This window comes from Chelonoidis abingdonii, chromosome 8, assembly GCF_003597395.2.
Source record: "Chelonoidis abingdonii isolate Lonesome George chromosome 8, CheloAbing_2.0, whole genome shotgun sequence".
Lineage (NCBI taxonomy): Eukaryota > Metazoa > Chordata > Testudines > Testudinidae > Chelonoidis > Chelonoidis abingdonii.
Genome location: NC_133776.1, coordinates 46,292,732 through 46,317,379, shown reverse-complemented (window position 1 = coordinate 46,317,379; position 24,648 = coordinate 46,292,732). Strand labels below are relative to the sequence as shown.

Genomic DNA, 24,648 nt, shown 5'->3' with positions numbered 1-24,648 from the left:
ACTGCCTGTGTTTGTAGAGAGAAACAAATCTGGAGGTGGAACTGCACTCTTGGATTGTATAGTAGAATGTAACAAAATTGGAACAGGAACGATGCAGAGTTTTGGGACCAGCTGCAAAGTTTGATAAATCACAACTAGGAGCAATAAGGGAAACAGCCATTCAAAACATAGCCTTTCCTCTCTTACTATTTGTAGGGCAGACTTCCCCTATTAAATCATGTGGCTGTAGAGGCCTGAAGTCAGTTTGAATGTCAATGTGGGTAATAACATATGAGATTCTCTTTTTCTCCTCTCAGCGAAGCAGTCAAAATACCATGTCTGGAATCAAGAGAGTGATTGAGGAGAAGGACCCAGACTATGAGGAGATTTCAGTCACACATCCAAATAAACGTCACAAAGCAGCTGAACAGTCAGGTAGGAACTGTCCGTCATGGAATCTTACGGAAGATAAAACTCTCCATATACTGTATCCTATGGAAAACTGCAGGCATTGAGCTTTATTAGCTGAACAGACAATCTAGCATTACATTAGAGTTACAGTGACTACAGATAAGGAAGCAAATAATGAATGCACAGATTCTGGAAGAATTCTTCTGTCGACTTAATGCTGTCTGTACTGGGGCTTATGTTACATCTCTGAAGGGTGTATATTTTTTTTGCACCACTGAGTGATGTAGCTAGACGGACCTCAGTTTTAGGTGTAGACCAGGCCTATATAAAGAAACAAGGCAGTGCTGACAGACAATGCATGAGCTCACAGGATGCAATTGGATAGCAAACCATAGCTGGGAAGAGAAGGTTGTTGCCAATGTTGAGAGGTCTGACTCTTGCAGAAGGGTAGACAAATGATCATAATTCTGGGCAGGTGAAGCCAATGAAATGAAACTTGGAGAAGCAGTGTAGGGGAGAGAGACTTGGGAGAAAGAGGCAGACAGGGAAGGTAAAATTAATAGAGGAAAGCTGGATGGATGGAAGAATACAGTGGAGAGTAAAGAGGAAGCAACAGGATGAATGGGTTTTCATTCAGCACAATGGAAAATGCTCAGTTTGGGAACAATCCTATTGCCTGGGAGCTCTGGACAAGTTCAAGTGTTCTCTGGGCAAGAGAACGTCACAGGTTGTGGAGTGAGCTGAGCGGCATCAGGCATGGCATCTCTGAGCTGCTAGTGGGAGGGCAGGGGATCAGAGGAGATGAGTGGAAGTAGAGCAGAGGGAACAGAACTGTCTCTGGGATATGAGGAAGCTAAGGAGCTGGAGCAGAGCCACAGAACTGAGCTGTTGGGAGGGGGGAAGATGTTGACAGCTATATAAGTAATGCCTTGGAGGTGAGAGTAGAGGAAAGTGCACTACTGGGCATGCCTGAGGCAGGGATTTAGTTTGAAAGTACTTGTCAGATCTACTTCATTAAACTGGTGCAAACCTCTGTGTGGACAGTCTCCTAAATCTAGTTAAACCTGGATTATATTGATTTTTAGCTTAATTTGGTAAGCAGTCAGTGTCAGTTGAAGTCAGTTTAGGAATGTTTGTTTGCACTGGTTTAACTAAGTTGGGTTTTAGATGGATTTACATTAAACTAGTGCATCTTTGAATGTAGACAAAATTTGAATGTTCTGATCCGAAGTTTGGGTGAGTGGGCAGAGGAGAGATTGATCTGGACTTTCAGCTACTGTCAGTCAACTTGAACCCAATTACTTTTCCTGGAAGGGTACTTTAATTTTCCAGCCAGGCAAGAGTACCATGTTCCATTTGTAACATATTGCAGAAACTGAATTGTGGGCTGATGTGATCTCCTTACGGGTGCCCTTAACTCCAGCTACATCAGCCCAATTTGTGGGCACCGTATTTCCCTGATGGACTCACTCACCATTGTGGCTGAAGTCTCTAACTTTCAATTTCAAGGAGAGTAACTCTTAATATTTGAGATTTTGCAAAAATTAGATGATGCTGTGCTGAGACTTGCATTAATGAAAGACTACCCTGCCCTTTATATTCAAAGTTAAATTACTTTGACATGTGGGTGTCTTACTGTGATACTGAGCATCTGATGCCATACTAGCAATTAAGGTGTTTGAGAGGGTCTCTGGTTTCACAGTGAACTATAGTTCTAACTGATCTAACTGATCCCTCCCAACAGCTCAGTTCTGTGGCTCTGCTCCAGCTCCTTAGCTTCGTCATATCCCAGAGTTGTGAGTTTCTTTTTGTGAACCATGTCCGTTAAATTGCAGTTCAATCACTTCCATTTGCAGAGAGGCAGGGATATTATCCACTTTAGCAACAAAAGGATTTTGAAATAGTCGAACTTCATCTGTGTGTGACATGAATTCAGAAAATCTGGCCTCAAAACTCTCATCCAGGAGGTCCAGTAATTTTACCATTTGGGCACATGGAACCGGAACACTAATGTTTTCATCCCAACTAAGTTTTTCACAGGAAGAAAAGTGAGATAATGTTCCTCTCTCTGAGTGTTGTTGCAAGAGTTTTGGTTTTGCTTGAAAGGCTTTCACATCTGAGTATAATGGGAAACAAGCCTTTTTTTTTACCTTGCAATTTCAAATTGAGATAATTCAAATGGCTTGTTAAATCTTTTAGAGTTTCCAAATCCCACAGCTACACTGGATCTGAGAGTTCAGATACATTTTTAGACTTCTCATTCATGAAAATACTGATTTCATTCCGCAAGGTGAAGAAAAGTTTGAGCACATTTCCACGATTAAGCCAATATACCTCACTATAGTACATCACATCCTAGTATTCTGAATCAGTTTTCTTCAGGAATGTTTGAAATGAGCAGTGATTCAACCCGAGTGCTCTAATCGAGTTTACAGTGGCCTCCAAGTTTAGAAGTTTTCCACGCCGAGCATCATGGTGAATAATACAATGCAACGCCATTGTCCTTTCAGCCAATTAGTCCAACCTTGTGGCTTACCACGTTCTTAGTGCTGTCCATTGTTATTGCCGCAAATTGATTCCAAAACAGACCAAGTTCCCTAATAGTATGGGCAAATCTCCAAAACAAGTCTTCACCAGCAGTTTTCCCATGAAGTGTCTGGAACGCCGTAAACTCCTCAGCGACTTGAAATGCCTTGTCTATTCCACGAATGAAAATTAGTACCATCAATAATGTCATTGCTTTCATCCAAAGTCATTGAAAAATCTCACAATTTTGGATTTTCTCACAGAGCTGTTCTTTTAAATCTTCACCAATCTCTTCTGTTCTTCAAGTAAAAATCTGGTGAGACAGACTTACTGCTTCAATAAGGTTCCTTTTGTCAGGACACATTTCCTCCATAACCACATTCATACAATTTTTTATGAACTCCCTATCAGAAAAAGATTTACATTTAGTGCCTAGTATTTACACAATATGGTAGCTTGCCTTCACTGCTGCTCCATTTTCTTCTTCTTGTATTCTTAGCAATTGCTGTAAACTTCCAGTCTTTTTTCAAAGACATGATCTTTGCACTTCATTGTGCATCATACTTTTCTTTTTGTTTTGTGTCATAGTGTCTCTTGATGTTATATTCCTTTCATTCGGCAACTCGTTATTTATAAATGAGACATAATAATTTGCCTTGATGAGGACAAAAAAGAATTGATGGGTCCACTTACCTTGAAAAACATGACATTCAACGTTCACTTTCCGTTGTTTTTGTTGGAGGCATTTTCACTCATCATCTGCATTTATCTGCCAATCAAAAGTATTGCATCTGTGGCAGACTACAGCTAATCTGTGCATGTCTGAAGGTGTCTTCATGAATTTTTATAGCAAAAATCACTAAATAAGTATGTGTTTAATTGGTCTAGTTAGTCTACAGCTGAGCTGTGAACGCAGAGTATTATGTACAGGCTTGTGCTTATATGAAACATGACACTTTTTTTATTAAACCCATTCTTTTATCGCATTTTTTGTTGCTTCCTTGTGTAAACTAAAATGATATATACATGACAAGAAATGCTAATAAATCAGCTGTTAATATATTATGTTGAAGCAGGCCATGGATCTTATGAAATGTTCTGGTGGGCCAAAGGTTAGGCACCCCTGCTGTTTATCATAGTAGGATGCAGCCTTCTCTCTCTCTCTCTCTCTCTCTCTCGTATTCTAATGGCTGGCTATGTTGCAGTGTGTGTGGCATTTTTTTTCTCTTTTAATATTTACTTCTTTTCAGATCTAATAGTAAACAATGTCTCATGACTTGTTTCCCACCTCAGTGCTTACAAAAATAAAAAAAAAAATCCTTGTAAAAACCAACTTATGTATGTATTTTAAGAGAAATTATGTTCTGGTGCAGACCAGAAATAAAAACAAATTGGCACTCAGTGCTTGAGATCTCTTCCATTGTGTTGTGCTCAGTTACTGTAATCTATATTTTTCCTCCTTTAACATTTTCTTTTCATGTAGAACCTTTAGGATTGAACTGTAAATCCTTGCCTCTGAAAACTTTTTATTTTAATGTGCTTTTTTGAACAGCTCGAGATGCTGCTGTACAGAAGATTGAGACAATTATTAAAGAGCAGTTTGCTGTTGAAATGAAGAATAAGGAACATGAGATTGAAGTCATAGATCAGGTATAAAGGTCTCTCTCTTAAAAGAAGAGAAGTTAGAGGATCAGGAAGTATTGAAAAGTGCTTCAATTGCAGTGCTTTATAATACAGTTTCTCTTCTTTTTATAGCGTCTGCTTGAGGCAAGGAGGATGATGGATAAGCTTCGTGCCTGCATTGTGGCTAACTACTATGCTTCTGCTGGTCTCCTTAAAGTTGGAGAGGTAAAAATTTATTTTTGGAACAATAAGACTGGAGAATATTTGCAAAGTTAGACTGCATAGTTTAGCCGCTGTGTAGCTTTCCTATTTTGCTTTTGTGGTACAATCGTAAATGCTTGGAAGCTGAACTGCAAAACAAATGTGGTAACTGAATTGCATACAACTTGTGCTCCCACAAAACAGGCTGCAGGGACATTCAGCACAGACGGATTTTAACTACGTCGTTAAATTCTTTTATTCCAGAAATGCTGTTGCCTCCTCTCTCTGAAAAACTATCACCACCCTTATTTTATTTTCTGAAATTTAGTGTCTCGTCTAGAGTGCTCATTAGTACACAGGACTTTGCAACAATTAATGGATTTGTCTGTGCAGGACTCTTTAGAATAGGACAATATTATCCCATTTTACAGATGAGAACTGAGGTAGAATAGGGATTAATGATTTATCCAAGGTCACACAGAGAATCTGGGAGACTTGGGAGCAAAAACCCGGATCTCCTACATCCCAGTCAGTGCCTTAAATTCAAAACCATCCTTCCTTTCACACACGGAGCCCACTGTATTTATGACTTCACAGAATGATGCCTGCAGTGAACCAGGGAGTACCAAGGAGATGTAATAGATGGGAGAAAATGAATTTAGAAACAGCTAGTTAAAACTTACTTCCATGCTATGTGCCCCTATGGTCTAGCAAGCTGGAGTTTCAGGATATGTGCCTGGGTTTAACTCAAGTTTTGTTTTTAACTTGCAGTTCACCTTTAAATTGCTAATATTTGGATCTGAGTTCTAATAAAGAATGAAACTGCTGTGTCAAACTTCAGGCATGTGGATGGAAACCAGTGCATTTGCCTTACCTGCCTAGAGAATACACAGATGCATGGTTCTACTCAGCAGGGATTGCTTTTGTTACACTAGTATCCTATTAGCACTTTCAAGAGGCTTTTTAAAGTTTTTTATTTTTAAAATCTAACTTGCTTTTTGCCTCTTCAAACACATGTTGGTCAACTGGTGTGGACAGAGAATTTGGTGGAGATGGGAGTAATGTTTTTTCTGGATTTCTGTGTTGACTATTCTGAATGGCTGAACTACTTCTGATCTTCAAGTGCTCCCTCTAGTACCACGGGGAGGCACATTAGCAAGGGGTTTGTGCTGCCCCCCTCCTGCTTTCTGTATCTGCTCTATCAGATAGAGTTTTTTTCCTCAGTTTATCTGCGAGTCTGACATGCTTCAGAAGTATTAAATTCACTTCAAAAGTTACTCTTATTCCTAAGAAATCTTCACAAAAGTACAGCTATAGTCCCTGTTTTTTTCTACAGCTTTTGAGTTTGTGCTGGGTGCTGAAGTTCGGGTACATTTCTGTTTGAATTCGAGTTTCGTTCAACGGGTCTAACTTGCATGTTGGCTAAACCAAAGCTCCTTTAATTTTACAAGGCTGATAGATTTTTTTGCCATCCATGCAATGTTTTTAAGTAAGGGTTAATGCCAGTTTGGTTTTATCAGCAGCTACCCTAGTTTCACTTTTATGTCTAGTAAAGTGTGTCAGTCTGTTGTAGTTTAATTCATTGTGTTCACTTTTTAAATACCTATGAACTTCCAGCAAGTTGTGTTTACAACATTATTGATCTGCTGTAATTTAAAAACAAAAAACAGTTTTTCTGACCATGTTAACTTACTGCATTACAGATGGGTTTTGAAGTTTATAATTAAATATGGTTTCAGTTATTTACATAACTTTTTTTCCTGAAAATTAGTATAATCTGTTTGCTTATAGGAGAACAAACAAAACGAGTTTTTGGTTATTTGCTCTTTTGATGCACAGAGAAGGCCCAAAAGTTTGTTCATGGAATATTTTGTGGGTAACTGGAGAAATAGTAGGATTATTACATCGCAAATACCATGGAAGTCAAAGCTCAGGATTCAGGAGGGGAAGAGATTGCCAGTCAGAGTCAATTTCTACACTAGCACTTTTGTCTGTGTAATTTATGTTGCTCAGGGATGTGAAAAAAACACCCTTTGGAGCGACATAAGTTACACTGACAGAAGCACTGGTGTGGACAGTCCTCTGTTGGCAGGAGTCATCTCTCCCACCGACATAGCTACTGATGCTCTTTGGAGGTGGTTTAATTATGTCCACGGGAGAGATCTCTCCCATCGGCATACAGTGGCTACACGAACGCTCTTACAGCAGTACAGCTGCATTCGTATAGCTGTGTCACTGTAAACTCACTAGTGTAAACATGGCCAGACTGTCTGAAAAGTTTGTTTTAATTAGTGAATATTTGAGGGAAGTGATTATTCCTCTCTATTAGGCCCTGGTGAGGCTACATCTGGAGTATTGCATCCAGTTTTGGTCCCCCCACTACAGAAAGGATGTGGACAAATTGGAGAGAGTGTCCAGCGGAGGGTAGCAAAAATGGTTGGGGGTTGGGGCACATGACTTATGAGGAGAGGCTGGGAGAACTGGGCTTGTTTAGTCTGCAGAAGAGAAGAGTGAGGAGGCATTTGATAGCAGCCTTCAACTACCTGAAGGAGGGTTCCAAAATGGATGGTGCTAGGCTTTTCTCCTTCGTGGCAGATGACAGAACAAGGAGCAATGGTCCCAAATTGCAGTGGGGGAGATCTAGGTTGGATATTAGGAAACACTAGTTCACTAGGAGGATGGTGAAGCTCTGGAATGGGTTACCTAGGGAGGTGGTGGAATCTCCATCCTTAGAAGTTTAAGGCTCAGCTTGACACATCCCTGGCTGGGATGATTTAGTTGGTCTTGGCCCTGCTTTGAGCAGGGGATTGGATTAGATGACCTCCTGAGGTCTCTTCCAAACCTAATATTCTATGATTCTATTTAACACAATTGCCTAACAAACAGTTGGGAGGAAAGAGCTTTATTAGCCATGGGATTTTTTGGAAACGCTGAAATGCTCCTCACTGCCCCTACGCACTGTTGAAAATCCCATCCCCCAAAGATTCAAAACCCCTACCTCCTCAGTTCAGGGCTGAGAAAGGTATTACTCCAGCTCGCGCGTTCTTCCAAGAAGACCTCCTTGATGATGCAGATTTATATGCTAAAAGTTAAATGCAAGCAGGAAAAAACTTCCAAGGCTGCCTTTATACATAATAAAAAAGCCAAAAGAGGGGCCTTAATCCGTTGTTGTCCTTTGCAGGTCACCTATAAAGGGACTCTGTTAAGGAAGGTAGGTCTAAGATAAGATCTAGTATGCCTGGTTTGGTTTGCAGGCATGAGCAAGCATGTGACTCGTGACCCTCTGATTACATTCTGTGAGCAGGCAGGGCACTGATGCATGCAACTTGTCTCTTAGTCATTTGAAGAATGCCAGTTGTATGAAGAATAGGCGTCTAATGCATTTAAATACCCTGCCTGACCACAGGAATTGAGCAGTATACACGGTGTGACGTTACCATCTGTGTTATGAGAAAGTACATACCTGCAAGCCTAAAGAAGCCAGTCTTGGTTTCATGTCATCCTGCAAAGTAGTCTGGGTACCTTGCAGTGCTCAGTTCAGGGACCAGATTTTTACCAAGGCATCTGTAGTGTTGGAGAAGGTTATTTTGGTCCTCTTTCCTTGAGCAGTAGTCAGTTTTTCAATATCTGTGGTGCATGCTTTACCTGTGATTAAATATTGGTTCTTCGTTTCTGTACGCTGATACTCTGTTCTTATTTTCTGGCCTAGTCCCAGTTTTATTTAAGCTGGAAAAAATAATGGATCTGCCTGGACTTTATTATTGCAGGGAGCCAAGACATGCGACTCTATGGTTTTTAATCATCCTTCAATCAAGAAGTTCTTGGAATCGCCATCCAGATCCTCATCTCCTGCTAATCATGGATCAGAAACGCCATCTGCCAACCATTCAGAAAGTGACTCATTATCTCAGCACAATGACTTCCTCTTGGAGAAAGACAATGGCAATCTGGACATGGAAGAGCGATTGGCAAACAACCTGTATCAGAGACCAAGCAGAAATACCGGACGGGTAATGTTAAGCTGTGAAAAGGGGGGTGGACAGAAGGTGTGTGTGGTCCCAGAAATTCCTTCCTAACTACTGGGGGGGTGGGGGGCTGTGCCAGCATCAGCAGGGGAGCAGAGTCAGGAGTATATTTTTCTCAACCCTGCTCTCTGGGAATATGTCTATATTGCAATAAAAACCCATGGCTGGCTTGGGTCAGCTGACTCAGGTTGGTAGGCTGCAGGGCTATAAACTTGCAGTGTAGATGCTGGGACTGGAGCCCGGGTCTCGGGGCCCAGGCTTCTTCCCAAATGTCTGTACTGCAATTTTATAGCCCTGCAGCTCAAGCCCTGTGAGCCTGTGTCAGCTGATCTGAGCTCTGACACTCAGTATGGAAGATTTTTTTTGCCATGCTGTAGACATACCCTGGGGGTCCTTCCATGTCCCACCAGCAACTTGTTCTGTTGCCTTTAGCTGATCATGCAGACTTACTGAGGATAGGTCTTCACTGCAGAGTTAACTCCTCTCAAGTTAGTCTAGTTCCAGTGAGAGCAGCCTCGCTGCGAAAGAACACTTGAACTGCACAGAGTGGTCAGATTGGCAGCTAATAAGTTAGATCAGTGGTTCTCAACCATGGTACATGTGCCCCTGGGAGTACTCAAAGATTTTCCAGGGGCTACCCAACTCATCTACATAGTGTTTCTCAAGCTGGGGGTTACAGCCCCCACAGGGGTTAAGGGATGGGTTTAAGGGAGGTCACAAGTGCAGGGCGTTAAGGGGTGCCACGCAGGGTAATTGACCCACGGGGCCCAGGATTGCATGCTAGAGGGGGACCCGTGAGGTTAAGTCACATGCTTCAGCCTCGCTGCCTGGATTCAGGCTTCAGACAAGGCTTGCAAGTGAAAAACAGGCTCAAGTATCACATTGAAATGTAAGTACAATATTCATATTCCAAATAAATTAATTTTATAATTATATGGTAAAAACAGGAAAGTCACCAATTTTTCAGTAACAGTATGGCTGTGATGCTTTTGTATTTTTATGTCTGATTTTTATAAGCAAGTAGGTTTTAACTGAGGTGTGCAAGACAAATCAGCCTCCTTGAAGGGGTACAGTAGTCTGGAAAGGTTGAGAACCACAGAGTTAGGCTACAAATCCAGTTAGCACATGTTCTGTAAGGCAAGGGTTTGCAAACTTTTTCTTACACACACACACACACACACCATCCATCCATCCATCCATCCATGCTATATGTCGAGAGAGCATCACCTCCACCCCCGACTCACCTCAGCAGGCCACCTACCAGTCTTGGTTGGGAGTGGGGCTGCAACCAAAATTTATAACTGAAAGATGGGGGGCTCAGCTCAAAAAGTTTGAAAACAGCTCAGGGTGCAGGGAGAGAGGTACCTAGGGGCTGTGTGCAGGCACAGGGGTAGCTCAGGGTGCAGGGAAAGGGGTACCTAGGGGCTGTGTGCAGGCACAGGGGTAGCTCAGGGAGTAGGGAGGGGATAGGTAGGGGCTGTGTGTGGGCAGGGGGATAGCTCAGGGAGTAGGGAGAGGAGTCAGCCAGTTTGATTTAAAAGCACCACCACACTCAAGCTAGGAGGTTTGTTTGTGAATGGAACTCAAGTTAGTGGCAACACTTGAGTTAACTGTGCAGTGAAGACAAGCCCAGAGAGGGAGGGGGAAGTTTGTGGCTCCCAGCAGTGTTGTATCCAAGTGAGCATCCAAGTTGTCTTGCCAGTCCGTGGCTTTCTGTTGGCAAGTTGCTGGGACCCTCATTGTTTTGGTTGTCTGTCAGTGGTGCAGCTGCCTGGCTGCTAGTTGCTATGGGAATTGCATCACTTACAGCAATTCTGAAGACGACTTCTACTGTATCTGAGGTTTGGTCTGCTCAGCACCCCTTCAGATAATATGATACTGGCAGGGGGTCTTCATTGATTAAATCATCCTGAAGGTGTTAAAGCAAAAACCATCTCCTTCCCTCAGAAAGGGAGAGAAGGGGAAAAAAGCTCCCTTTCCTGTAACAAGCACCAATTGTTCCCCTGTTTTCAGAGTGGTCAGTTGTTAGCTCACTTCCTTTAGAGAAACAGAAACAAATTAATTCCCTTGCTCCTGGGGGTTGCAAGTTAACAAATTAACTCTTCCCTGAACAGTAGCAAACAGTGCCTTCTCCGGGGAAACAGTCTCTCATAAAATAGCCTCAGTTAACAACCCTGCACAGGAGAAAGGGGAATCATCTTGTCTGTACCCAGCTGCTCCTCTAGGAAATCATTAATTAGCCTAACTTGCCATCCATTTCCTTTCTGGCTGCAGCCAGAATGCTGCCAGCAGGATGGGATCTGTGTTGTTTTTTTTTCCGACTGTTCCCAGGAAAATGTTCAACTCTTTTATAAATTCCTGGACTTAAGTTTATGAAGAATCTATAGCATCTTTTCACCTGAGGATCTCGCAGCCCTTTTTCAAATAAGAATTAAGACTTACACCATGCCTGCGAAGCAGGCAGTACTTATTACCGCACCCATTTTACAGAAGGGAGTTCTCAGACTTGCTCGGTGCCTCACAATGAATTGGTTGCATAGCTAGCAAAGAAACTTAGGAGTCTTGATTCCTGGTATCTCCCTCTCCCACCCCACAGCCCTAACCATTACACAGCATTGCCTGAACCAAGGTATGATGGGTTAACAACATATAGACTAATAGAAATGATCCAGATCCACCAGAAGAGTCATGTAAAGAGTCTCTTGATTTCCAGCAGGAAAAAAATCAGAGCCATGTAGTTACTATTATAGCAGAATCTTATACCAGTGATGGGTTGACCCATTGAAGATAATTGAATTCTGCAGTTTGACATGTAGTAGTAAGCAGTGATGGAGATAAGCAATTCTGTATCACACATGAAGTTGAATAATGCCCAGTGGAATGGAGTAGTATGCTGAGCATGCGGGGAGGCAGACCAGCACCACCAGTCAAGTAGCAGGGCCCCAGAGAGTAGCCAGATGGTGACTGAGTGCCCCCCCAATTAGGCTGCAGTAAGCCCCTTACTTTCCATGTCAAGATCTCACTGGTCTCTTCTCCAGTAAACTCAGCACAGAATCCATTTTTATTGCAGACGTGGTTTGTCAGATTACTGAAGACCCTAACACAGCAATTCTCAACAGGGGAGCCCATGAGCCCTTTCAGGGGGGCTGTGGGACCTTGCAGCTAAAACCCAGAGTCTGATCCCCAGCACCTCCCGCAGGGCTGAAGCCAGGAGCAGCGGGACTGGAACCTCAGTGCTCCCCACAGAGCAGAAGCTCTGAGACCATGGGCAGAGTTGGGAAGCATGGGGATGTCTCCCCACCCCAACAAAAAAACCAAAAAACAAAACCACTGCCTGAGCAGGGCAGCTCCACACACATCCCCCATTCCCTCCCTCCCCCCCACATCTCCACCTCCTTCTCTCTCTGCCACCTGTCCAGGTGGAGGCAGGAAGTCAGAACCGGGTAGTGCGGGACGGCTGGGTGCCATGGAGCAGGCAGCTGCGGCATTCCCTTGTCTCCTGTTACTGCTGGTGCAAGGGGTTGAAGCTCTTCCTCAGCTCCCTGCCCCTTTTGCTCACGCAGCCAGTAAGAACCACAGGCGTGAAGGACCTGTGGTTGGCAGAGCCCTCAGGGAGAGGGACCACAAGAGAGCCCTCCTGGCACACAACCCCTAGCTACGCAACCCCCCTTACACTCTGAGCTACCCCCCTGCCCCCACACATAGTCCCTAGCTACCCCCTCCCTGCAGCCTGAGCTACTCCCCTGCCCACACACAGTCCCTGGCTACCCCTCTCCCTGCACCCTGAACTGTTTTCAAACTTTTTGAGAGCCACCTCACCTTTGAGTTATAAATTTTGGTTGCGCTTCCCTTCCCTCCCCCCCCGCCCCCCCCTCCCAAAAAAAAGACTGGTAAGTCGCCTGAGATGAGTCAGGGGGTGGAAGTGGTGCTATCTCCACATACCCTGCCATGTGGCATTTGCTCAATCCTCGCTGGCCCGTGCCCACCCAAAATAAAAGTCAGACTACACCTATGCCTGAGCTCTCCACCCTGGCCCAGAGCTCCAAGTCCTCCCTCCCCTACTGGGCCCTGGAGCCTGCTGGGCCATGTTGTGGGGGGCCTCAGAAAGAAAGAAGTTGAGAGCCCCTGCCCTACCATATTCTCAGGACAACATTTTTTAGCCAGTCAGAGCCCAGAAAAGTATCTCTAGTCTCTTTGCAAATGACACTGAAGCACATACTGGTCCTGGACCTGATTACAATCTTATTTTCTCGTGTAGATTTGTCCTTCAGTTAATAAAAGATTGGTACAAGGTCACTTGGGTTGTTTATGGTTATACCTGATAATTGCTGTATATTCACTGTCTTTATCTGGGTGTTGGTGTTCTGTTGTTATAGACCATCATTCTAACTGGAGTGGGGCCAAATTCTTCTGCCAGACATATATCTGACACTTTAATTGAAGTAATTGTAGAGGCCGTAGGGGGCAGAATTTGGTTCTAGAGATCAGGGCTAAGATTTTAAAAAGCAGCTAGTGATTTTTGGATGCCCAAGTTGAGACTCTTTGATTTTCAGACACCAGGTGCTCAGCACTTTCTGAAAATTAAGTATCTCTTTAAGGTATCTTGAGGTGGCCATCCAAATTAATTAATTGCTATTGTAAAATATTGGCCCAGACCAATTGTGTATGTCCGATAACTGGACCCCAGCTTTGCCATATAGTGTTTATTTGCTGTATACATAAATAATTTGAAAATGAAAACGGGCAGTTAGCAATTTGAGTGTCTGTTTTAGAAATTTTTTTTTATTGGTCTCTCGTTTTAATTGTATGGGTTTCTTTTTTAAACATCAGCTTACTTTCTAGTACCAAAGAAGTGTGTGTTTGCAAAGTTGATTTTTGCTTTTTTCGCCCCTCAGGACACTTCTGGTGTTACAAGCTCTCATAAAACAGGCCAGCGAAAGGCCGGTCTGTTAAATGATGAGACTTCACGGCTCTATGTGAAGAAAACAATTGTGGTTGGCAACGTCTCCAAGTTAGTATCTAAGGTCTTACTAATTGTCTTAGTTGTTAGCCATTGAGTTGAATTGTGGATTAAAGTTAAGAAGCAGCTAAAATTGAGGCACACTCCAAATGATAGCTATACCAGCACTCCTAGTCCAATCCCTCCTTATTGGCTATGGGATGTGAACAAAAGCTGTTGTGGGACTCAGAACTAGTACTTGTCGTAATAACAGTTGTGGAGAATGATTCTACACTTGCTTCAAAACTAAGTTTTTAGAAATTATTTTGATCCATTCAGTTCTTCCAGCCCCACCACCTGCAGCACTAGGCCCTGATCCTACAATAGGATCTGCCTGAGAAGCCCCTGAGATCCCACAGAGCTCCAGTTGCAGGATCAGAAGAACCCTGCTTTGGTGAAGGGATGAGTCAGGATTTGATGGGATGTGGTTCAGTGAAGCCAGGATAGAGCTGAACTAAGACAGTAGCACTGAGCTACTAATGTGATTCCTGTCATGGTAAGAGATGCAGGCTTAGTTAGTACCATAGGGCTGTATGATAATTTTTTGAAATGTCATTGAATTAAGGTGAAGACAAATTAAGGAAATGTAATTTCATGTTTTTTGTGTTATTTCTTTCAAAACTTTTATAAAGCCATTTAATTTTGTCAGTAAAGTTCTGGAAATGGATGTGGTTAAGCATAGTGCAGGCATTCACTGTGCGAATACCCTTGCACCCTATTGCTAGTGCAGCTCATCTCTGGTAAAAGCTGGTTAAAAAAATGAACGCAGTCACAGAAATTTTGACAACTCAAAACTTCTTTTTAATTCCATTGTTTTCCAAAACCATTCCATTTTTCATTTTCCAGAACATTTTAAGTATTTTTTTCCAAAATCCGAAATTTTCAAAGATGAGATTCCTTTATTGTGGATTAGCAAATCCCCCCATGTTAATAAAATGACCAATCAAAAATTGACAGTATAAAAAGGATGAAACCAGCCCCAAAATGGGGGAAGGGAGACAATATACCTCATTTAGCAGAATCACCAAAAGTCTCTTTTTGTATCTAGAGTTTCAGGAGACATTTTTTTAAAAATGGGAAATTTAAAAAAGAAATTTAACGTTTTCTCAACATTGAAGGCTGAGTTTTGATGAAAAAAATGTTTTCATTTTGGAAAACTTTGAACAGCTCTACTTCTGGCCAGCAGCCCCAGCTGCAGCACTACACATGTCAGGGTTTTTTTTTTTTTTTTTTCCAGAGTAGAAAGTATCAAATTAGTGGTGAATGCTGGATGTTGTTTTTCCTTACCATTAAAGATGGGTTCTAAAAACACCCGTAAACAACGAGAAATCTGGGTCCAGATCTTGACTTTGTGGGTCAAGCCCTGTAGTTTATTATAAGTTAAGATTTATGTATATGTTATGCTTGACTCTTACCAATCTGGTATTTGAAAAAGATTCTTCAAGGTGATTTACATCTCCAAAACTGTGTGAAGCGGATTTGATAGGTAAATTTCTCTCACTAGTGAGGGGTTAAAATTACCCCCCACCCCTAATTAGGAAACAAAGATTAGATGGTGGAAATTTACAAAGAGCTATTTCACACAAAGGGTAGCATGTATATATTGAGATACCAAGGAGTGCAATTAAAGCAAAGAGTATAAATGTACGTAAGAGCCATTCAGGTTGTTTCTGGATGAGGGGGTTGGAGGGTTTGATGAAATGTTGGATGATGCAGTTAAAATGCTCCAAATGTGCCCAGTAGCATAGGCATAAATTATCCTTTTACTGTTTCTAAAACTTTTCCAAAAAGAGGGGAGCAAAATCTTTTGTGTATGTAAATATATTTATTTATTTATTACTTTTTCTGCCAGGTATATTCCTCCTGATAAGAGAGAGGAGAACGATCAATCAACCCATAAATGGATGGTGTATGTACGAGGCTCTCGGAGAGAACCCAGTATAAATCATTTTGTCAAGAAAGTCTGGTTCTTCCTTCATCCCAGTTACAAACCTAACGACCTGGTGGAAGTCAGGTAATCAAGAACTACTTGATTCTTTGAGTTTGTCAAGATTGAAATACTGAAATTCTCAGAAAGACAGCACCTTCTTTTTATGGCTGTGTTGTTGGTATTTTAGCCTAACTTCTATCTTGGCTTAACTAGCTAATTCTCCAGTGTTTGTCAGCACTTGCTAGTTGTTATGCTGCAGTCTTGCGAAACACATACCAAGTTGTTTTAACAGATTAAAGAGAGCCTTTTCTATTAGAGAGAAACTTAAAATGCTGTATTTCACATTAGCAGCATGGATTTGTGTATCTGTTATTTTCATTACATCACTTTCATTGCAAGTTTGGCTGCATGCCAGACTAAACAGATGTTCTCGCCCAATGTGAAAAGTTCATTTTCTTTGCCAGAGTTTTTAGAATTCCCATTTGTTTAAAGATACTTGTGTGTTTCAGTAAAGAGTTTTTTTCTCAAATGCTTTTCTCCTGCTCTCTCCTGTGGCGAACTCATAATCTTGGGTTTAACCTCATGCTTTGAGGAATGACTACAATAACAGCATGGCTGTGTTGACACTAGAGAAACACAGTGCCAAATGTAGCAGTGTCAACATTCCCTCCCCAAAAACATTGTTCAAAAATTTTGCCTCACTGAGGTCAACAAAGTAAACTACAAGATTTTCCCTCCACAGTAGATTTCCACTCTTCTTTCTGCCACGAAGTTATGGGCATAACACACTCAGACTGATTAGGAAAGTAACTCCGATGTACATTTGCCTTAGTCCTTCTGCAGGACTTATCTAAGCGCATTTTAAAACACTGGTGTGAAACCACTGTAGATGGGATTTTTATAGGATCTGTTCCTCTCCCTGTCCCTTCTCTCCATGTGTGGGGCTATGTGTACACTACTGTGGTAAGTCGACCTACGCTATGCAACTCCAGTTACGTGAATAAGTCAACGTACCTTAGGTAAAGTTACCATGGGGTCTACACCACAGGGGGTCGACGGAAGAAAATCTCCCATCAAATTTACCTTCCTCTTCTGATCTACCTTACTCTTTACTAGACCTGCTAAATTGCCTGCCAGTGTATTAATCTCAGAGCGTCGATTCCAGCTGTAGTGTAGACCTGCCCTTAGAAAGAACTATCTGATACTATTTTCCCCTTTTTTTTTTCCCACACTCCCTCAGTGAGAGTGCTGTGAAAATGAGGTTTGAACAAATAGCATGCACTGTTCATTCCCTGCATTCTTTCTCTACTAATAAATTAACAGCCCTCATTTCCATCATTGATTTGTGACTTGGAAATCTGCATACATGCCAGAATCCTTGAGACTGCATTGCTCCTGAGCAGTCAGAGTTGAAAGGGGGTGGGAGGGCAAGGCTGGCTATCTGTCCCAACCTCAGGGACTGATATAAATTAAATAAAATCCCAGTCTGATATAAATTCCTATAGTTTCTTCTTTTATAATAACCTCTCTAACGTGCATCCCTTCAGCTGGGACATACTTCCTATAAAAGGACAAACCTGCACTGGCAAGAGTATGGATCCAGAAGTATTCAGGGAAGGTGGTGGTCAAAATGTTGCTTTGGTTTTATCTACCAACACTATAATAATGTCTTTTATGACTAGATAGATGGTAGGAGGGAAAGAATGATAACTCTGCATTGGAAATTCAGCTTGTGACAGTGTCAGATGGTACTGATTTTCACTGGTACTGGCCATCTGGCATCATTCAACTATTTATTAAGGAACTGACTCTACTACTTTCTCGTCTGGCACTCACCATTTTGGCATCATTTTCTTTTACCTTCCCACATGCACAGTGAAGATGTCTCTGTGGCTGTCTATGTAGACCGCATGTTCTCTCTCTGGTGGAGAGTGGGATTGAGGATAATTAGCAGCCAATCGGGAAAGCATTCTGTTTGAAAAGATGAATGTGGAAGTTGTAGTGCGGGTGTCTGTAATGTGAATTTCTGTTTGTTTCCAGAGAGCCTCCATTTCATTTAACCAGACGAGGCTGGGGAGAATTTCCAGTGAGGGTTCAGATTCACTTTAAGGACAGCCAGAACAAAAGGATCGATATCATACACAATCTGAAGGTACTTAAACCTATGGACTGTGCTGTGTTTGTGGCCTTCCTCTATTGTGTTTGCGTACTGCTGACATCTGACTAGGGGGCATATGAGATGGAGATGGAAAATACAGCAAAGTAGTTGACATCAGCCATATAGAGGTGACGTTCCATTGGGGGCTTCCAGTGTCTAAGAAGTTGGAACTGATTCTGCCCAGAGAAGAGAAGTGTTTAGCTGCTCTTCCCTGTGATTTTGGATTTTTATCCTCTTCTCATCAATTTTAACTTGCCAGGATTTTAGTAGGGGCATCTACATAAGGAGTGGTTGTTCTGTTTAGTTCCTTCCCGTGGTCTTACCTGCAGCTACCAAGGATCTTCAGCCTGACAATTTGACTTATCCTGTTCCTAAAGGGTGAAGAGGGAAAATCCAGAATCTTCATTTGTTTCTTATGGGCCTGTCTCTTCCAAAGGCGCTCGAGTGCAGAGGATTAATGGGTTCACAGCACCTCTGAAAATGGCCATTACTTTTCTTTTCTTTTTAATTACTTGAGCTCAACCCCAGCAGAATTAAATTATTACCCTTTCTTTTTCACTATTCTTAGTTGTCCTCAGAACTTTGTCACTGCACTATTATTAGTTTGACTTAGGTCTTGTCTATGTTAAGGAAGGTCTCAGCAGTGGAACTACATTGATGCACACTCATGTTTTAGGCATATGGGCTGGTTGAAAACTTTCTATCCAAACTGGTTTTTGATGGAAAATTTGTTTTTTTTTTGACTAAATTAAACTTTTCGCTGAAATCTTGGAAAATTGAAATAATGCAATTTTGAATTGCCACTGCTGCGCCACATGGGAGTTGTAGATGGGATGCCCCACATCCCCCTTCTCTATGGGCAGGCTCCCCAGCTGCACTGCATCACTGTGGTGGATTCTGGCCATGTGACTGCCCTTATGCACCGTCTCCCCTTACCTCGGGGAGAGACCCTGGTGCATTCTGGAAGATGTCATCTGTCCAGTGAGCCTGGCCTACAGAAGGGAATAGGAGCCTGAAGTTAATGAACTACAACTCCTTTGAGGCACCATGCGGTGTTTCAGAATTGAAATATTTCTGGCTTTGTCCAAAATATTCTTGATTTGACTTTTCAACAAAATCTCATCTCCACTTAACTCTAGTAGACTTGCTACACTGATGAAAAGTGCAATTTACGGTGGTGCAGCTTAATCTGGTAGATGAACTAGTTGATTGGTATCAGTGTAAACCCTGCTTTGTGCCAGTAGATATGTTAAGAGTTTACATGCTGGTGCATATGTCATTAATGTAGACAGGGCCTTAGTCTGCTAGCATGAGTTCTTCTGAAGTTTGTATGGCTCAGGCAGTCTCTGCTACTGGGTTCTTCTGGTGGCTGGTGTCAGTTTTCATTGAAACTTCCTGTCTCTTATCTACTGATGGGACACTGGGTAAGGTGACCTCAGTGGTTTAGTTGGCCTGAGGATAAACGAGCTAAGCAGTAACAAAAATCCCATTTAATGATCCTGCTGCATATAATTGAGATTGTTTCATGTTTATTTGGGTTTATGCAAAGAATAAAGAGGACACTTGTCTAAGGATCGAGACACATGTACCTTAAATTAATTTTATGTAATTAATTTAAATTAATTAGGATTTATTCTAATTAATGCTGAATACCAGTCTCCTCCCCCCTACAGATTTTATCCTCTTCTCCCCTCCCCCTGCAGCAGCATGTTTTTTCTGCTCACTACAAAGTGCAAATGTTGCTTCTTGCCAAAGAAAATGTGATCTCTAGCTTTGGTAAATTTGACATGTCACTGCTTTGCTACGGAATTAGTTTATTTTCGTTAGGAACTTGCTGCAGTGTTACTATTTCATAAAAGATTAGTTGTAAACTTCAGCTAAAATATAAATATTTTAACATGTTGTAATGTACTCACTCATCTAATTGTTTTCCACAGTTGGACAGAACCTATACTGGCTTGCAGACACTTGGTGCAGAAACGGTGAGTTACTGAGCTGTAGAATGGAAATGCTTGCTGTTATAGAAAATCTTTCATGGACTGTGTGTCCCAGAACGCTTTGCAAAGTAAGGAGTTTAGTACTGGAATTATAGTGACTGTAGCCAAGTAAAATTGTACCATGGTTTTAACCTTTCATAATAAAAGCACGGAAACTCTTTAAAAATGGCTGCATAGGAAGTAAAAAAATTATTATGCTTGTAGTGAACCCACAAACTCTGTTCCACCTTTTATTTAGTTGTGACTCTCCGAGCACCTTTTTCCAAAGCTGAAGAAGAGCTCTGTGTAGCTCAAAAGCGTGTCTCTTTCACCAACAGAAATTGGTCCAATAAAAGAGATCAGCTCACCCGCCTTGTCTCTCTAATATCCTGAAACCAACACAGCTGCAACAACCCTGCAAACTACCTTTTCTTGTAACCATAGATTAGATTTGTATTACAACATGAAATGATAAAGCAGTTCTGGAAGTGGCTTGGCTTGATGCAGTGCTCATTCCCTTAAGTCATTGATGTTTCATCTTGATTATTTTCAAGAGAAATGCATTCAGATATTTTTAAGAGAAGCAAACTTTCCACATATAAATAGTCTGTGTATATTTGTTAGATCAGTTGAATGAGTTTAACATTAAAACAGCACACAGAAAATCTAGCACACAAGTATAAAATTGAGTTACAGAAAGGAATGAATTTAGAGGTAATAGTCAAAATAGAGAATAGTGAAGTCAGTGGCCAGCAAATGAACTATCCTCTTGATTCACAATGTTTTTATGACTTGTTCACTTTTAGCCATAGTTGGGTAAACTCCTTCCTGTTGTGCTTAGCTGACTTTTCTGCAGTATAGATGGCAATGTAATCTAGTGGTTAGAGTTCAGCACTGTGGGATTAAAGACAAGATTCTGTTTTAGACTTGGGATAAGTCACTTAACCTCAATCATAGTCTATCATCTCTAATTTTGATTTTTCCACTCTGTTTTACTAAGTCGAAAGATTTTCTGTGGGGTTGCATGATCTCAGCTTTTCACTCGGCGAAGTAGATTTTAATATGGATTTTCTCAAGATAGTGAGGAACATTTTTGAAGAGTTAACAAATGCTGTAGTGTATGCTTAAGGGATTTCCAAACCAAGCATATAAGGTTAGCCCTTAATCCTGCATTGAGATCTGATAAACACATACCCCTGCACCTATGTAGAATCCCACTGACTTCAATGCGACATCACACAGATTAGTTGTTCAGGATCCTGAGTTTGTGGGAACTTTGCCTGATGATGTTTACTGTTGAGAATTCTGTACAGAGGTAGATATGTGCTATTTTGTTATGGCTATTTAATATCACAAATCATTGTATTTTTCTAGGTTTTGTTGTAGGCCTGATCCTGCAAGACATTTGCCCGTGCAGCCTCTTTTGAAATCAATGGTAGTTCCATGTGCAGAGGGCTTGCAGGCTTTGATCAAATTAACGCATCGTAACTCACGATATTTAGGCTGCCAGTTGCCAAGTGCATAACTTATCATAATCCTTTCACCTCTTTCTGGAAGGTAGTGGATGTTGAGCTACATCGGCATTCTCTTGGCGAGGATTATCTCTTTTCCCAGTCTTCTGAATCCGACCTTTCTGATGTCCCCACGTCTTTACCATTACCACTAAGTATACCAGCGCCAGTGAAAGCTTCTTCACCAGTTAAACAGTTACTTGAGTCCATTCCAGATGCTTCTGTGGAAAAAGGTAAAGAAAACTGATATTTGTCTATTCTAATTTTGTTTAGAATATGTGGCTAGTACTGATGCTGGGGCTGTCACTTTTAATGGGTTTTTGGTTTACAAGTTACCACACACCTACTTCAAGCAATGTTGAAATAGACCATAAATCATCTGACTGGCACCTGGCTGCCAAGTGTATTGAGGAAGCAACAGGCTTGTGACAGAAATTGAATTCAGAGAAGTATTATTTATTGAGTTCATTGAGTAGGCCCGTCTGCCAAACTCCGGAACAGAAAAAGCTTTATGCAGCACATACACTTGGAAAAGGCGACTTGGTGAATAGCGCTTTCAGTTATGATCTGTGCATTTCAGGTAATTTAGACAGGTGGTGATCTCAACCTGTTTAAATGTGTTTCAGGCATAAATGTACATATAGGAGTACTGGGATTGTCTGTTATCTGCAATTGTGTTGGCTGCAGAAAAGGACTGCCTATGAAGGTGTTAGGGGAGTGGGAAGGCTGCAGTATTTATGTGTCCCCCATTGTTTTAGTATCTGAGCATCTCCCATCTTTAATTACTTTTATCCTCACAACATCACTGAGAAATAAGTGATGTTATCCCCATTTTACATTTGCGGAGCTGGGGGGCTGAGAGACTAAGTGACTTTGCACAAGATCCCCAAGGAAGTCAGTGGTGGAACAGGGGAATTGAAATCAGGACTCCTGATTCCCTGGCAAGCGCCTAATCACTGGCCCATCCTCTAGTGCAGTGATTCCTAAACTTTTTCATCCTATAATCCCCTTTGGCTCTCACCTCTGTTAACACAACCCCTAGTGATTACAGAAAGAAGGGAGGTTGATGAACGACCCTACCCTGCACTCACCCCACAACAGCAGCTCCTGTCCTGCTGGGCTGGGCCCAGCTCTCCACTGTCGGTGTTTCATCCTAGCCAGGTTAGGCACATACGCCTCTCCTTAGATGGAGACAGGGGGACTGATGTCCCAAACCAAAGTGGCATAGCGATCCCATTTAGTAGGTCACAGTGCCAATCAAATGTGGCCCTCCGCCCCTCAGTCTCTGAATTTGTTTGATGTTTCAGCCTAGCACATGGTGATTCAGTGCCACCAGGTTTGGGACATTTGCCCCTCTCCATCTATGGAGGTGTGAATGTGTCAAGCTTCAGTGATGTTTTCTTTCTTTCTTCCCTCCCCATCCCCCGCCCTCCCAAAAGTACCATGACCTCCCCTCGATCTGGGGGTCGTAACCCACAGTTTGAGAAACACCGATCTAAGGCCTTCTATCCAGGGATGCTGAAACACTTCACAAACATTAATTTTGCTGCATTACACCCCTTTGAGTCAGGGAATTATTATCTTTGTTTTACAGAGGTTAAGAGTGTTGTCCAAGGAAATGTGTCAGAGCTGGGAATATAACTCAGATTTCCTAACTTCCAGTCTGAGCCGTAGCCAGAAGATCCTCCTTCTTTGTAGTAAATGCCTTTACTAGGCTTAAATAGAGCAGTTTTTGCCATACCCTCCACTCTGTCTGTACCTTCTGTGTCAGTCATGATTCTGTTACTGTTGATAGGGGATTTCAAAGGAAGAACCTTGACTTTTGTTACTGCTTGAGCGGGAACATAATTCCCACTTTCAGGGGCTGTTCCTCTGGGATAATCTTTTAAGTGTCCCAAGCACTTTTTCAAAAATAGCTGCCACCTTTTCTCTGAACATTTGAGCAATCTTTACTTCTGTGTATCTGACAGAAACTTCCATAGTTCAAATAGCCTAAATGAAAACACTCTTCCTTAACCATGGTTTAGTCTTATTTAAACACCAATTTTTTGCACCATTAAAGTAGAGTTATTTTCTGTTATATAACACAAGCCACCGTGATCCTGCCCTATATTCAGACTCAGACTTATAAGGCCAGAAGGGACCATCATGATCATCTAGTCTGACCTTCCCGCCCATTGCAGGCCAGAGAACCTCACTTGCCCACTCCTGTAATAGGCTCATAATCTCTGACTGAGTTACTGAAGTCCTCAAATCTTGTTTAAAGACTTCAGATTACAGAGAATCCACCATTTATACTAGTTCAAACCAGTAAGTGACCCGTGCCTCATGCTGCAGAGGAAGGCAAAAGAACCACACAGTGTCTGCCAGTCTAATCTGGGGGAAAGGAGAATTCCTTCCTGACCCCAAATATGGTGATCAGTTAGATTCTGAGCATGTGGACAAGATCCACCAGCCAGATGCCTGGGAAAGATTGCACAGAATTCTACTTTTTGTAAAATCATAGTGTATCTTATTCCATTTACCGTTTACCTCTGTCCTTAACTACTTTCTTTCAAAATTTGTTCTAACACCAGGTATACAATTGATTTAAAACTAACAAGCCTGTAGTTTCTTGGATCACCTTTTCTCCCTTTCTTAAATATAGGTACTATATTTGCAATTGTCTAGTCATAGGGCATGACTCCTGAATTTATGGATTCATTGAAAACCGATGCTATTGAGCTTGTCATTTCATGTGTTAGGTCCTTTAATATTTGTAGATGAAGATTATCCAAGCCCGCTGATTTGGTCCCATTAAGGTGTTTTAGTTTGGCTTCCCCTCCCGGTGTGGTAATTTCTGCTTCTGTATCCTCGTTCCCGTTAGCTGTCCTGTCACTGCCCCCAAGCTCTTCATTACCCTGAGTAAAACTGAGGCAAAGTAGTTGTTTAGGTGTTAAGCTATACCTCAATTATTTTTAATCTCCACCCATCCTGTGTGTTTAGCACTCCCACTTCTTTCCTCATTTTCTTTTTATTTATACGGCTAAAGAATCTTTTATGTTGTATTTAATTTCATTTTCAAGATCCAGCTCTGCTTGACTTTTGGCAGGTCTCACTTTTTCCGTACACTTTCTGACCTCCGAGGGCATGTCTACACTGCAGTTAGACACCCACAGTTGGCCTGTCCCAGCTGACTTGGGCTGTTTAATTGTGGGACAGATGTTCGGGCTGAGACTGCAATCAGAACTCTGGGACCCTCCCTGTGCCTGAATGTCTGAATAAGGGTCCTAGAGCTCAGGCTGCAGCCTGATCCCTAACGTCTGCACT

The 24,648-nt window shown here is 41.9% G+C and overlaps 1 protein-coding gene across 4 annotated transcripts in view; it reads left to right on the top strand.

Annotated features, from left to right (window-relative positions):
- Positions 1-24,648, top strand: part of YEATS2 (YEATS domain containing 2) — a 71,547-nt gene that overhangs the window by 1,976 nt on the left and 44,923 nt on the right. For 3 of the 4 annotated variants that reach the window (XM_032764808.2, XM_032764812.2, XM_032764811.2), the window contains exons 2-10: positions 297-414; positions 4,469-4,566; positions 4,672-4,764; positions 8,508-8,786; positions 13,661-13,776; positions 15,617-15,778; positions 17,735-17,846; positions 19,790-19,834; positions 21,386-21,572. In XM_032764808.2, the coding sequence (XP_032620699.1) occupies positions 315-414; positions 4,469-4,566; positions 4,672-4,764; positions 8,508-8,786; positions 13,661-13,776; positions 15,617-15,778; positions 17,735-17,846; positions 19,790-19,834; positions 21,386-21,572 (1,192 nt within the window). In that variant the 5' untranslated portion in view covers positions 297-314. The remainder of the gene's footprint in view (positions 1-296; positions 415-4,468; positions 4,567-4,671; positions 4,765-8,507; positions 8,787-13,660; positions 13,777-15,616; positions 15,779-17,734; positions 17,847-19,789; positions 19,835-21,385; positions 21,573-24,648) is intronic. The other variant, XM_032764810.2, reaches the window with a different exon arrangement.